The sequence below is a fragment of the Bactrocera dorsalis genome, chromosome 1 (assembly GCF_023373825.1).
Source record: "Bactrocera dorsalis isolate Fly_Bdor chromosome 1, ASM2337382v1, whole genome shotgun sequence".
Classification (NCBI taxonomy): Eukaryota; Metazoa; Arthropoda; class Insecta; order Diptera; family Tephritidae; genus Bactrocera; species Bactrocera dorsalis.
Genome location: NC_064303.1, coordinates 113,982,466 through 113,998,190, shown reverse-complemented (window position 1 = coordinate 113,998,190; position 15,725 = coordinate 113,982,466). Strand labels below are relative to the sequence as shown.

Genomic DNA, 15,725 nt, shown 5'->3' with positions numbered 1-15,725 from the left:
TTAATCTTCCTCAAATTAGCATCTTGATTGCATTTGCTGCTTACATCTCAACATTGAGCATTCGCCATACTCGGAACGTACACTTTCACATGATCACATGATCGGATGATCATTGATCACCATACACAGCACCTACCGGCAGCAGCAGGTCTTCAACGAATGCGAACGCAAATACAGTTCAGCCAAGCAGAGCAAACAACAACCGTGTGTGTTGATATGATTACGGCAATTAATCTTTCGAAATGAGTGGAAAAATCGTTTTCCGAAAACATGCAGACAGTCGGACAGACAGACGTGGTGCGCTGGTCCGTCAAGCCGAGCTCCCATGTGTGTCCATACATGTGTGAATCTGTCTCACGGCCGGTATGCGCGGTGACGACTGCGCAGTCACAACAAATAGCAAGCAAATCGCCAGCAAAACGATCGCACAAAATGTGTCTCACGGCTATGAGGGGCGATTGGAGGCAGCGAAGTGTTGAGCTCGAAGTGCCTACCAGCTTGTCAGCCGGACATTGTGATGGCTGCTGATGGTTCTTAGCTGATGGCTGTGCGCAGTGAGCAGCGTGTTGTGCCGCACACTGGGCATGTTGCAGTCAGTCAGCACCGCTGCTGGATGGTGGTTGGACAGTTGGTGGCGTGCAGGCGCCTGCGCCTCTGTCAAATTAAGTGTTTGTGTCGCTCCCCATTAATCAAAACAAATCAAAATTATTCGAAAATACACAATAAAGCAAGAGCGCACCACCGATATGCACATCACGGGTTGTGTGTATGTGGCTGCCACTTCGCGCTGTTGCACTGACACTGCATGCATGCAACAGCCAGTACAACAGCAAGCACGCGAACAGTAGAGGATCAGCGTCAAAGTTAAGCATCATCTGGAGATGTCACCTGCTGCGCGAACACACACAGTCGGCATATTTTATTGCTTCGCTTGTTGTTGTTGCTGTGCTGTGCTTGTACGAGTTAAGTATGTGCAACAAATTTGATGAATGATGGACAACTGCTGATTTGCTGTTGTGCGCTGCAACTGATCTCCAAGTTTACCGTAAAACGTTGCTCATTCCGCTGATGAATCTAAGTATTCTGCGAATGTCTGGGAAACAGCCATGCGTGATGCTACCCAATTCTGGATAAACTGCGCTGCATCAGCAGACACACACGTACATATATACGTATAAACATCCGCATTGGTGATTAATCGAACTCTTTACTGTGGGAATTTCCGTGCAATCCAAATAGTCTCAGCATAGTTAATAGTATAATAAGCCGAGCTCTGCTATCGCTTACGAAACATTATGCTAGAAACAACGGTTATTCAAGTATAGAAACTTTTAGGCCAGCTTAAAAATATAAAGGAACGCAGCGCACAGCCTCTGTTTCTGTTCATAATCATTCAGTTTGCAGTAATAATGAAATCAAACCAAGATCCCTCTCAAGGCTTTGAATCAACTCTCCACTTTTTCATATTGATTTCGTTCACATATCATCGCAACAGTAATAAAACCAAACTGTTATACGTAAATATTGTTTGGACTGATTTCTTTCCAACCCTAAGACTCGCCACCGGCGTCCTCTAGCGGCAACCAATGTAGTTGCTAGAGCGCAGAACTGAACCGTAGCATATGGTAAAGCATTATTCAGCCAGTAGATGTCCCTGCAAAGTGCCGCTTGGTGTCGCTCGCAGCGGCACAGTGTCTTGTGTTTGTTGAAAACTATTATATATTTTTTATACTGAAACACTCTTCACTTGTTTGAGTAAATTTTTTTTATTTTAATTAACAGTTACACAATTAATTTGATACAAAAACTGAACTTTGGTAGACTTGTGTAGTGACTAAAAATTACACATTGATGCTCTTACAAATATTTGTATGTATTTTACGAAATATATTACTTTTCTTATTTTAAATTGTCTAAATAACTTTTATATATAAGTTGCCATAGAGTATGTGTGTGATACGTTTATGTATGAGTACAAAAAATGCAAGGACCTTAGAAATTATATGAATAGTCGAGTTCTTTTTTAAATTTATATATGTATACTTCCTATTAAAATGTCAATTTATTAATAAAGTAGAAAATAAATTATAAAAATTTAAATCTGAAAGAGAAATTTTTTCAAGTACTAGTACGATCTGAAAAAATTTCTTGAACATTGAGGGTTTTTTCAAGATAATATTCTGTACCGAATTTCGTGAAGATATCTCGTCAAATAAAAAAGTTTTCCGTATAAGCACTTTATTCGGATGGTTCAGTTTGTATGGCACCTATATGCTATAGTAATCCGATACCGGTAGTACCGTTAAATGAGCAGCTTCATGGTGACAAAAGGACGTTTGAAAAATTTCATATCGATATCTCAAAAACTGAGGGACTAGTTCGTATATATACAGACAGAAAGACGAAACGATAAACGAGGATGATTTAATCGACTCATCTCTTTGACCATTTAGAGTGTGACAAAAACATCCACAAATTGTAGTTAAATTAGCCGGGTAAATGATATTTCAAAATCGATCGAGAGATCGTTCAAGACATGCCTCTTTCTGGAAGGCCTTCGACTTTTTCAACAGATAAAAATATTCAGAAAATGGAGAAAAATTTTCATGAAAATCGTCAGACAAGTGTTAAAGAGATGGCAAGAGAGATCGACATCTCTCGTGAGTCCTTTGGAATAGTTTTGTTGGATATTTTGGGTATTAAACGCGTGCTTGCTCGACTAAGGGTAAACTTATTTCAAACAGGTCTCTTTGGACATGCTTGATCGTGCGAATTCCGATCCCACATTCTTGGATAGCATTATAACTGCCGATGAGACATGGGTTTATGGGTTTGACTGGCAAACAAGTCAACAATCATCGAAATGGAACCCGTTTTCAGTCGATCGAAGGGATAAAACAAAATCTGCTGAAGGAGCCATCACAAAAAGTGCTTCTGAAAGCTTTTTCCAGGACTTGAAAAATCGTTGGCATAAATGTATTATATTTGGTGGTGTCTACTTCGAAGGCGACAAAATATACTTAATATACCCTGTTCAAGATATAAAAATATGTAATCAACGACAGTGTTCATGGAGTGATCGATGAGTAAGTGCAAGATAATTATTTGTACCTAAATGGACTCTGAATAAATGTGTAAGGAAATGAGGAACTCGATACTTAATATAACTATATCGTCAAAATGTACATTAACATCATTACATATTTACATATTTCGTAAATTTACTTTAGGGTCTTGTATTTAATGTGCTGGTCGTAAGATTAGTAATGATATCCATATAAACTTAATACTAAAACTAATTTTTAATGTGAAGTATATGACTAAAATCCTTTAAAACAACAAATTTCAAAGACCTCTGCCTCTAATTATCCTTATTCACGACTGGAAAACATTTTTTGCTTTGTTGTTTATTCCAAATATTAACTCTACGCTAATCTAGCCATTTGGCAGGTTATTTTTTAAAATTTCATAATAAATCTATATTAAGTATTTAAGGCGCCATGGCATTTATTTACTTTATTTATACTATCTAGGGTAGACATTACACATTCCTATACAAGTATATGAAGCACGTGACTGGAATTCTAGTTTAGTGATAACTTTTTTTAACTAAATCGTCTAGCTAACCCTTAACCTTACAATTTTTCGTAATTTATCAAAATCACCCATACTTAAGTATTTCAATAACAACATACTTTACTTGTTGACTTAAACCTGTAATATAATTGAATATTAGTTTGCTAGTAACGGTAATAGTAAGCTTGGATGCTTCAACTTTCTACTGTATGAGTATGTAGCCATGTTTTGTGCTTCAAATGCGCAATGAATGCAGTTTTTGTATGAGAAAAGCGCGCTCTACACGTGCGGCAATTGGTCTTGTGGCGGTGCTGCTGCAACATTATTGCCCACCTGTGCCGGCGGCGGTGGCGCGCCCGTACCGCCACCACCGCTGCCCTCGACGGAGCCGCTCTCCGCCTCGGAATCCTTGATGGAGCCGCCCTCCTCGTCGCCGACAAGTGCGCGGTACTTCTTGGCGATCGCCTCCCAGTCGGCAACATTCTCAATACGGTTCTGGTTGGCGGCGGTGAAGCTCGTCTGCGAGCCGAGCGGTGAGAGATGTACCACGGATAGCGCCACCGAGTCTACTGGCCATTCAAAATTTATTGAATTGCGCAATTGTTGTTGTATCATAAAAGCGAGATTAGAAAAATAAAATGAGTTTTTGTGCTTATTTTTTGGTAGCGAAGTTGCGAAATTTTGAGCTAGCGCAAGCTAGGGAGCCAATTCTCAGTGAATTCATAGGAGAGGCATCAAGCTTTCCTCTCTCCTAAGTATAGTACTATACTACGATTACTATTAGATAAATATAAGTTTAAGCAATACGCAAGTTGTATGCCTTGTGAGCTTTCCATAAGCTCCACTTGTGCTTTTAAGCAGCGCTGTTGGACGCGATTGGTTCACTTCGCTACGCGCAGCTGCTAAACTCGCTCCGAGCGCACGCACACTTCACAAACGCAATCGCTTGTTGTTGTTTGTTGTGTTTATTGCTCATTGGTTTGGTGAAGTGGGCGTGGCGCTCGTTTGTGGTGGGCTAAAATTGGAAAGCAGCATTGCAGCGACACATACATTTCCTACCTTTCTTGATCTTCGAGAGCCACTTGGCGCCAGCCTTCGTGCGCGGGCTGGCCTGGCGTATTCCCATCATCTGTACCAGACTTGGACGCTTCTTTTTCTTCATGCGCGCCTGTGCGATGACGTTGGCGTGTATTGTATATGTAGAACGTGTATGTACGTATTATTTTATGCAATTGTGGTGTTTGATGATCGCGGTGGCGTTGGTGGCAGTTGCCAGGCGAGTTTGTTGGTGGTTTAAGTTAAGGACAAAAGACAACAACAACAATAACAAACACATATGAGTATGAGCAGTGACAAAGTACACGAACAACGAGCAATAGGTGAGCCAAAGATGGTGCCAAGCTTACGGTATAATAGTGTGCAGAGGACATAATACAGGGTGCCTGTACGAGTACAGTGTACGAGTAAGTTGTGCTTTACCATAAAAAACCGAAAAGAAGTAGAAACCGAAAGAGAAATAACTAAGGAGTGGTTTGTTGCCATTTTGCTTTAAATGGGTTGGGGAAAAGGTCAACTAGTTAAGTTAGTTAGGTAAAATTGGTGTTTAGACTACAGATTTGGCTGTTGTGGCGGATAGACCCGCAGAGCAGCTGTTAGACACGCTTCTAGATTACCTTGACCTTCTCGACGATCCACATAAACCATGTGGTAACTAAATTAAGTGGCGATGGCGCAGTTGTTGTGCGATGCATGTTGCGTATAAGCTTGGACAGGCCAAATTTCCATTCAATATCGGATTGAGCCTGAATTTCTCAAAGTGAATTTTATCGAACATTTTTTGTGTTTTTGTTTTTTGTTTTTGGTTTTAAAAACAGCGCAATCCAAGGAGCAGGCATTTATGATGTGATGAGGTTGGTTGGAATGTAGGGTTGCATTCCAGCATATGTATGTACAATGGGATGTGTGTATGGGAGAAATAAACATAGTATATGCAATGTTTAATTTTCAAAGCAGAAACACTTTTAATTACAATAAACAAATATTTCTTTTATTTTTAATGCTGAAAAAGAACGTTTGTAGTATTTGTTAGGTTAGACACATACATATTGATATGTGTATTTGTATGTATAAGTGAGCTTTAAAGCTTTTAAAGTAATATAAAACGATTTCTAATATTGTTTTGCTCTCAACTTTCTCACATTCACTTGCTTTTAGAGAGGAAATCGAGATCTTACCAACAGCTACCTTCGTACTTAGACCCATATTGTCATTTGCTAAGTTCTGCGAAACGCAATAAGACCTCAATTTGGTACGTGAAAGCTTTCGAAGCACGCCCTTCAAGCACTTGCAGTATTTCATGCAAAGCAGCGAAAGCTTTCACTTTTCATCGAAAGCTAAACAATATTGGAAATTCACAATAATTAAAAAATAAACGAAATTATCAGTTAATTGCCATGCAAGGGAACATGCAAATATTTAGACACAAAGCACAAACACATTGACAAAAGAACTCACTAAGTCTATTCGTATGCTCACACTGAAAGCGCGCACTCTTTGTTTTTGTAACTATTAGAAGCCGAAAAGCTCGGCACTTGTTTGTAAGCATATCGCTAGTCTATTCTAGTATGACGAAGCGCACACACAGAAGCATTATGTAACACAATTTTGAAGTCAACTCTAAACTTCTAGTATTCTAGTATGCTAGCAATTAGTTTGGCTTGTACACATTTAGCAAAAGTTCGAAAAGCTAAGCATTTCACAGTAGCAGTTTGTTATCGTAAAGAAACAACTGTTGTTGTGTATATTGTATCTTTAAGATCGCCTTGCGAATACTCATAACGTCGGTTTTCGTGAACGGAAGTTGCAAGTCTGGGCAAATGATGGACTTACTCTAAGTTGTGTGAAAGCTTTACTTAAGCCCTAAACAGAATCAAGCACTGCGGGGCGCTAAGCTTATTTACATTAAGTACTTATGAAAGCTGTTAGGCCGTAGAAGCTTAAAGTATCATATTTTCAATATTTGGCGCTAAGCTTTCACTAAGCTTTCACACGCTGAAATCGCTCTAATCAAAATCATTTTGTTTTTATAAATATGCTTGCGACTTTTTAGTACTTCTTTGTTATAAAGCTATAGTTATATATTTACATTAATGATCTGGAGAAAAATTGAAAGCAGCTTACGAAATATTGCGCAATATCTGTAAACAGTTAGGTAATTAAAATATTTCACATTTTGCAGCGCAAAAGTGATTACTCTAGTTGTTTGCTTCTCTCCTTTGAACCCTAAAAATTACATACTCTTTCAGTGGCTCGAGACCAAGGCATTCGTAAACAAAAACTCATAATCACATAAGTATTGATGTAGTATATAGATAGCATGGCGTTAAGTATGGTATGCACCGTTAGTCGGCAAAGCAAAAGAATACTACCTGAATCCGTTGATAAGTGTCAGACATCATGGCAATCAACAGGTTGATTAGCACAACCACCGACACCAACATATAAATGCCGAAAACGATTTTGAACAGATACTCCACCCAGTACGGCTGAGTGGGCTCGGCCACGTTCAGTATCTTGTCGACCTGCGTTTGTTCGGTTGTCGTCTGGCCGAACACGGCGAAGAAGAGCAACTCAAAGGAGGTAATCGGATGCATGCGCACTACATACCAGCGCCATACACAAACAAATACAATAACCCACGGTGGGGTATAAAAAAGAATAAATATAAATAAATAAAACAAAATCACCACCGACAAGCAGTCGGTCGCAGCATTGGCGGTATCCATATATATTCGTCGAACGCCATTTTCCGTTTCACACAACAGTCGCAACGTGTTTATTGTTATTATTATAATTTTGTATTATTTAAGTAATGGTAAAGAGTGGGGGAGGAAGAGAAAAAACACAAAAAAACTTCTTGTTAATAAAAGTTGCATGCGATACCAACCTGTATGCGTTGATAAGTATCCGACATCATAGCAATGAGCAAATTAATAAGAACAACCACAGACACAAGCAAATAGATGCCGAATACGAACTTGAACAGGACCTCGGTCCATTCGGGGCGCAGATGGCGCATAGGATTGATGTCCACGGTCGTTGTCTGTCCAAATACGGCGAAGAAGAGGCGCTCGAAAGCCAAAAATGGCGTCATTGGTCCTTTTTTTATTAGATTTGCAGTTTTTCATATTTTTTTTCAGTTTTTTTTTTTGTATTTTGGGAGATTTGTGTTGTTGTTATGCATTGGATAGTAAAATGAATCGAAATAAATGCCAGGAGGCAGCTTTATTAGTAGAGCTTCATTAGGATTTTACAAATAATTGGCAACACATTAGCGGCATTTTACGCATTTGGACATCGAGTGACTGTGAGGCGTGGCAGCGTTTCGCTTAACTTGGTTTGAGCTGGTGCATCACTCACGTTTAAAGCTACACAGTTTTGAGGTACGAGTAACTAAAATCGACATTGCTTTGTGCAGAAGCTGTTGGAACCCCTTTACAGGTTAGGATAAACAAACATCAACATGCGTCTTTTGAATATGGTTAGTATTGTTTCTAATAAAAAAATCAAAGTAACATAAGACAGCATATTAAGCAAAAGAATGCGAACACTGAAAAATAACTCAAATTAATACAGATACTTTAAAAAGTACAGACGTGAAATCAAAAGTAAAAGTTGTACGAAATTTGGAAATCAAATTGCGAAATCTCGTCGATATATTTTAGCCGTCTTCAAATACTAGCGCATTTTTACAGAAAAATCCTTACTCTGATCTGTCCAAATATTAGAGTTTAGGGTTGATTAGGTGATTGGATTATGAATACCTGCATGCTATAGTTCTAGAAAGTCATCTTCGTCAAGTTAGGCGTTCAAATCGGAATAGGAATTATATCGTAGGTAAGAAAATATAACAGGTTCTCGGAATCGTATTTGAAAAACTCTAAGAATACATTGTACTTGTTGTTTTTGTAGCGGCAGAAAACATTTCTGAATTAATTTCGAGGGATGGTGCTGAATTGACAGTCCTTAACCGGATTAAGAGTAGTTTCTGGCCACTTCCAAGTGATTGGCGTTCAGAGAACTTTCCTCAGTTGCGTGAACTTCTACATATGACTCCATCTCTCCAGAAGAAACATTACAGTTCAAAAATCACAATTTTTCAATTAATACAATATTTAACCGTTAATAAGGGCGAGTGCGGCAGTAAAGAGAAAGTCATGAAGTTTTATTCCTAAACTCTAAGTATGGAACTTAATATTAAGGATGTGATGAACTGTTTCCAATTTTCCAAAATAGTAAAGCCAAGATATATGTATATCTTTTGGTCCTACGCTCCAAGCGAAGTTTAAAGAAACACTATATATATATTTATATTTCTGCTGAAAGTTTTTTGAGAGAAACTAAAGAGGGTAAAAGTGTCTAGTGTAGTGAATTTGATAAGGTTTATAGGCGAGAACAGTGCAAACAGCTTTAAAATGAGAGAAAACTAAAAATAGAGTAAAAGTGGTTAAGTAAATTTTAAAGTATAGTAAAACAATTTGGTGAAGCAGTTGTTAGTAAGCATGCTAAATAATTCGAAGTTAGGAATGAACGAAGAAGAAACAGAATGAGAACAAATAAATCGAAAAAGCATTCCATCAAAAACATGGTTCATGTGTAAAACCGTAGCAAACATTTAGACACAACATCAAGGATGCACAGATGGGGATGTGATGACCACTCAAAGCTAACATGCCCTTTAAATTGAAACGCTTGAATTCTCAGCGCTATGTGGATGCCGCAAGAGAGCATACCCAAGTGGGTACTGAAAAAGTGTAGACACAACATCGAAGGCGGAAAAACAAACAAAATACACCCACTAAGTAACAGCGGCACCGAAGCGCCGCGCATAAACTTGACGATTAGCTAAATCAACTTACGATCATCTTTATGCTTGCGACGAAATTCGCTCGATAAACTTCGACTATCGACATAACGCTCAGCGGGACTGAGGGGAGGACGCGGTGTCGGCATATCGTCTGTGCAGTTTTCGAATTGTAAGAGAAATACAAATATTCATTTTGAGTTCACATTTAGAATTTTTTAAGCAGCAGCTGCAGTAGTGCTGCAAGAGCATCTAATACGAGTGGTCTGTAATTGTTCGGCATGCAAGCTATAACTGAGACTCTTAACTTGAAAGCAACGATTTGTGTTACCTTCAAGATAGATACTTATCCATACAGTATTTTAATTTAAATAAATATTTGATAAATGAGAAAAGTGGCTCCAATGGAGGCCCATCAAAACACTTTTCTTCGTATAAGAAACCAAAAATATATTTTATGAAAGACATGAAATTACAAACACGAAACACCAACGTACAAAGAACTTACCGTCACTGAAGTACCCTCGATTGCGATTGCGCTTTTCGAAGCCTCTCAAATCTTCCGGCTTTAGATTCGTGAATGACTGATTTAGTGCCACAATATGCATGGAAAAGCCAAAGACGAAAATCGCCAACACAGCGAGAAAGCGTGCCAGATCCTTAAGCAGATCTCCAATGATGATGGCCCACGGCCCGAAGAGATGATGGAACGAAAGGAAATCCAATATCTGCACACAAGCCAATAGAAAGGCCAATGCGAAGCACTGATTGCGGCAGTAGATTAGTGTTGGCCAGTATAGTTTGGAGACGAAGACGAACGCGGCCACATGCACGCCCACGCCGGCCATGCCCAGTAGCAGGACCAACAGTTTAATTGATCCCAATCCAGATTTGTCTGATGGATTTGTCAGCTCGAACAAAAGTAGGCCACTCAACCAAATAAGTAGCCCAATTTCGTACCAGTAGGGGACCAAACTTAGCCGTAGCACCGGATATATGGGCGTTATGCCCACAATACTTAGATGAATCATTAGGTATATGTGTGAAGTGAGATAGGACATGAACTTTATAATAGGCACTTTGTTGAATTTGTGACCCATCGGGAAGGTGAAGCCAATCCAAACAGGCGGGCATACAATAAATGCGACTAAGAGTAGCAATATTTTCCATGATGCCCATGTTAGTGACCCTCTCCAGAGTTCCTACATGAATTTAAGAAATGAGCAGTTTAAGCCTTTGAACTAACTTCACACTTACCTGCAGATAGCGCTGAACTACAGTGTGTGCAATAACTTCTTTTTGCTCGTTTTCGATGAGCACGTCCAAGAACTCCACATTTCTCCGGTCGGTGGCTTGAAGTATTTTGCCTGCCGAGTCAGAACCGGCAGCAAGTGCCAGCAGCTCGGTTGCCATTGCTTCGCATTGTTTGCCGGCGGCTACTAGGTCTTTGGCGCGTTCTTTTTCCTATTTGGAAGATTGCATGAAATTATATGTTCAAACCTTTGTGAATATATTTCTATTTCCGTTGCACCAACCTTTGTTGATAAGTTTATATAGATATTCGATAACTTCGCTGCGGTATCGACAGGTGCGGGCGAGACCAGTACAAACTCTTGTATCGGTTTGTTGTTGTGATTTTTGGAGACAACCATTAAGTTGTACACAAACCGTTTGTCTTCCATTAGGCTGTATGTATCGTGTTCTTTGTTCATCAGATACCGCAGCACATCGTTGTGGCCTTCGGAAGCGGCAAACCATATTGCCGCACAACCGTAGTTCGTCTCCGACTTGGGTGAGGCGCCTGCCTCACATAGTAATTTCACAACTTCCAAGTGGCCGGCTTTGGCAGCACAATGCAGTGACGTCCAACCATTTTTGTCGGTGGCATTTATCTCTGCGCCTTGACCCAACAGAATCTCCACCATCTGTATATGGCCGTGCATGGAGGCGATGTGTAGACCGGTCCGGCCATGACGATCCGTCGATTGGAGGAGTTCTGCTGAGCGACTCAGAAGTAAGCCAACCACTGACATGTGACCACCGAAGCAAGCCAAATGGAGTGGATTATAACCCTGCAGAATCAAATGTATTTCAAGCTTGACTTATGAAGAAATCTCAATAACTCACATTCTCTGTCGTTGCCGCCTCTACTTGCACTCCAGCCGAGTTCAGTAGCAGTCGCACCACATTTTCATTTCCCGAGAATGCTGCCAAATGTAAGGGTGTCATGCCAGATTCCGCCCCCAACTCACCGAAGAGGCTTTGTCCAGTCGGTGGTTCAGATTTCACTGTCGCCGGCACGCTCGTCAATAGCTCGCGCACGGTGTCCGCTTGTCCGTAGTAGGCTGCCACATGCAACGGCGTCAGTCCCAATTTCTTGCTGGTTATCCTCAAAGAATTGGTACTTTTCAACGCATCCAATACCTGGCCATGACCGTTCTGTGCCGCTAAATGTACCGCAGTGAAGCCAGCTTTGTTCTCATCCGTGCAAGAGGCGCCCGCACGCACCAACGCCTTCACCACGTCCGCATGTCCACCCTCGGCCGCCAGTTGTAGCGGTGTGGCATCAGTCAATTTGTTTCTAGCCGATATCACGCCAGAACGATCGAACTTCATTAGCTCCTCGATCACCTTCACCGAACCCTGCATTGCAGCGATATGTGCGCAGGTGTTTCCATCCTTACTGGTGGCATTCACCAGCGATGGATGTTGTTGTAGAAATAATTTGGCCACTTCAGAGTAGTTGTTCTGCGCAGCGACATGTATGGGTTTTTGACCCAGATCATCGGTCGCATCTATATTAGCGCCGAGCTCGAGTAGAAGCTGACATACCTCCATCTGTCCACTAGCTGCGGCTAGATGAAGAGGCGTTTGCTTGCGTAGTGTCAATATATCGATGACGGCATTATGATCCTTGATGAGGAACTTCACGAGATGCGTGAAGCCATTCATCGCTGCCAGATGTAGCGCCGTGCGACCGACACGTGATTTCGAATTGATAAACGCTTTGTTGGTGAGCAGAGCGTCGCACACGTGCAGATACCCTCGTTCAGCAGCCAAATGCAGGGCGGAACGGCCCTCAATATCGAACACATCCACTCTGGCATGATTCGCTAAAAGGTTGTTGACCAGCTCCATGTGCCCGCGGTGACAGGCGATTAGCAACGGCGTCCAGCCAACCGACGTCTGTCGATTCATGGCCTTCTGTATGTCAGTGGGATTCATGTGTGCAATCATCTCCATCAGAACGTCGTTATTTCCAGCGACGGCACAATAATGAAAAGCAGTCTCCAGAACATTTTTCGTTTGCAGAGTTACGTCTGCACCATTTTCGAGTAACATGCGAACAATTTCCTTATCGGACTCGGGTATTTTTACCTCCTCTTTGGTGATTTGGCATGTATAGTGTAGTGCGGTTGCGCCGTCGTCGTTTACTGAATTAATATAGGTGGTCGCTTTGTCAGGGCCATGTTTCTCCTTAACCATCTCGATGAGATGACGTACGATTTCCGGATGACAGGAACGGCAGGCCATATGTAGCGATGTTTCGCCGGTCTGCGGGTGGTTAAATTAAATTTTTTGATTACATGCGCTTGTGGTGTCATTTAAATGGGACTTACATTGGATTTGTATAGTGGATCGCCACCATCTTCGAGGAGTTGTATCAGCGTTGCCAGATTACCGTTACGCGCGGCTACATGCACCGGCGTCAGGCCATCATCGGTAGTTAAATTGGGACTAGCTCCGGACTTAAGGAGCATTAAGGCACAACGATCGCCATCCTTAACTCGTGCAGCTATATGCAGCGGCGTTTCGTGCATTGTACCTCCACGGACATGGACATCGGCGCCGAAGCCCAGCAATGTCTCGACGACAGCCGGTTTCGCGGACTCAACGGCGATGTGGAGTGCAGTGTAGTTCTCCTAAAAGTACAAAGCGTGTAATATTTATAATAACTACAAGCTCTTATAAACAACTGATACCCACATTCGTCGTGACATCAACTTTCTCGCCCTTCTGCAGGAGCGTATTGATGATGCCGGTGTGGCCGTACGCGGCCGCGGTGTGAATGCTGCGCGCGCCATTCTTATTTGGCATATGTAGATAGACGCCCTTCTTGAAGAGCATCGTCGCGCACTCGGCATGGCCATTCAGCGAGGCGATATGCATCAGCGTGCTGCCATCCTTTGTGCGTTCGAAGATGCTCGCCTTGAATTTGTCCGCCAAAATTTCAATGATGTGCGCATGGCCATTCTCAGCAGCTAAATGCATCGGTGTACGATCTGCGCGCCAGCAGACAACACAAACATACAACAACACAAAAGTAAGATGGAATTTAAGGTTAGGTATGTAAAGCAGAGTAATGCTGGGAAAGGATGGGAAGATACTCACCTTGATTATCCGCAATGGACGCAGAAGCGCGCACGCCGTAGAAGTACTTGAGTAAGGCTTCGTCGCCTTCAGCGGCCGCTATATGCAACGGCGTCTGACCCTCGCCATTTTGTGTGTCGACATTGGTGCCATAATCGACGAGTATACGCACCATATCGACGTCCCGTCGTCTGGCGGCCAAATGTAAGGCCGTGTCTCCATTAGCCGTTGTTGCCTGCGGAAGTGAAAGTCAAGTTTCCGTTTACAGGCAGTGATAAGCCAAAGGTAAAAAATCAAAAATTAAAAAGGCGAAAAAAATTGCTTAAATGAAATCACTGATATTCGTGGTGGCTTATGTTGCCGACATAGTTTTAGTAAATTATATGCAAATTGCGGTGCAGCCAAGTTGAATGTGAAGGTGAAGTCTGGGCTCTAAGGCTTTCGCCATTTGAGTGAATAACGGAAATTCGTACCATGTGTTGTGGATAAAGAGCGAAGAACATATCAGCCAAGAGCTCTATTAAATTCGTTTAATTAAATTAAATTTTGACACCGTTTCACATGGCCAACAGTGAGCACCTAGGTTAATTCGAAAGAAACCAATGAGGCGCATGAGTCTTCAAAGACGGCTTGCGTGACTCGTAACCGCATGAGAAAAGTGAATCGGCGGTGAAAAAAGTTTCGCTTAAAATTAGTTCATGGGAATTCCTCGCATGAGTAATAATTTCTCCGCTCGCAAATGCAATGCTGTGACCGCCAGCCCAACTGCCATGACCCACTGCACGCCGCTGCCAATTTAGTCAACGCATAGGTGAGTGGAAATTTTAATTTGCAACACCAACTGCTTTTATTAAGTTGAAGTGCTGCCGTCTGAACGGTGCATACTTTCTGGTGCAACAACTTAATAAAGTGCCAGCCAGAGTTTGCAACTGCATATCAAACGGCTCGACCGCGTGCCACTTCTTGTTTGTGGCAGGCAACGGCCGTCAATGTCACTGGCGCTGCGTGCATAGCCTTTCTTGGCACACGTGTGGGCTTGGACGATCCGCCGAGTGAAGCGTGCAAACACGGTTGCAATAAATAACGGTGCATAGCAGAGCGGCGAGTGCGAGTTTTTTCGTAGGAAGTGTGCCGATTCGGTTACGTTTTACGTTTTTATTTACAAAAACTAGTTTCTCTATTAGCATAACCATAAATTTTTGGAGAATTTGACAAGTCAAGGTTATATCTAAGAATTATTATACACACATACATACATTCTTATGGCTTTCTGGCAAGAAAGTGTTATGCTTTACCTTCAGTTGGTCCGACGTTTGAGCTGAGAGCAGCTCTCTAACCATAGATTGATTACCAGACTCTACCGCAAGCAGCAACGGAACTTTGCCTCTCTGCAAGAAACAAAGGAAATAAATATTAGATTGATATGTATGTATGTAGATATACATATATCTGAAACGTAAGTAAAAATAAAAGTGTATGCTAGAATTTAATACATACTCGTATAATGCTTAGTTAGCCCTAACCTTTCAAAGGCGCCTGTATAATTTTGACAGCTGTCAGATCATTAGTTTGTGAATTAAATATATAATTTTAAGTGAGGCAACTTTTGTTATTGTAAAAAAATTGATAAAAACGAATTTCGCATGTTGTTAAAATATTATTTTTGAACGGAAAAAATATAGAAGAAGCAAAAGCTTGCCTTGATGACGAGTTTCTAGATACTGCCCCAGGAAAATGTACCATCAACAATGGGTAAGCTAAGTTTAGACTTGGTGAAATGAGCACCAAAGACGGTAAACACAGTGGACGCCTGAAAAAAGTTGTGACCGATGAAAACATCAAAAAAGTCCACAAAATAATTTTGCATGACCGTAAAGTGAAGTTGCTTGAGATAACAGGCACTACAAAGACATCA

General features: G+C 41.4%; 1 protein-coding gene across 24 annotated transcripts in view; it reads right to left on the bottom strand.

Moving 5' to 3' along the window:
* Positions 1-1,747: 1,747 nt before the first annotated feature.
* LOC105229375 (serine/threonine-protein phosphatase 6 regulatory ankyrin repeat subunit A) overlaps positions 1,748-15,725 on the bottom strand; it is a 28,691-nt gene continuing 14,713 nt past the window's right edge. The window contains exons 5-18 of one of the 24 annotated variants that reach the window (XM_049447606.1): positions 15,106-15,198; positions 13,832-14,045; positions 13,427-13,722; positions 13,060-13,362; positions 11,567-12,994; positions 10,975-11,511; positions 10,697-10,903; positions 9,948-10,641; positions 9,495-9,593; positions 7,523-7,734; positions 5,250-5,378; positions 4,627-4,744; positions 3,910-4,145; positions 1,748-3,714 (exon numbers count right to left, since the gene is read on the bottom strand). In XM_049447606.1, coding sequence (XP_049303563.1) covers positions 3,709-3,714; positions 3,910-4,145; positions 4,627-4,744; positions 5,250-5,378; positions 7,523-7,734; positions 9,495-9,593; positions 9,948-10,641; positions 10,697-10,903; positions 10,975-11,511; positions 11,567-12,994; positions 13,060-13,362; positions 13,427-13,722; positions 13,832-14,045; positions 15,106-15,198 — 4,572 coding nt within the window. In that variant the 3' untranslated portion in view covers positions 1,748-3,708. Of the gene's footprint in view, positions 4,146-4,601; positions 5,379-6,738; positions 7,235-7,522; positions 8,130-9,494; positions 9,594-9,947; positions 10,642-10,696; positions 10,904-10,974; positions 11,512-11,566; positions 12,995-13,059; positions 13,363-13,426; positions 13,723-13,831; positions 14,046-15,105; positions 15,199-15,725 lie in introns of those variants that run through there. The other 23 variants (XM_049447576.1, XM_049447590.1, XM_049447583.1 and 20 more) reach the window with 23 other exon arrangements.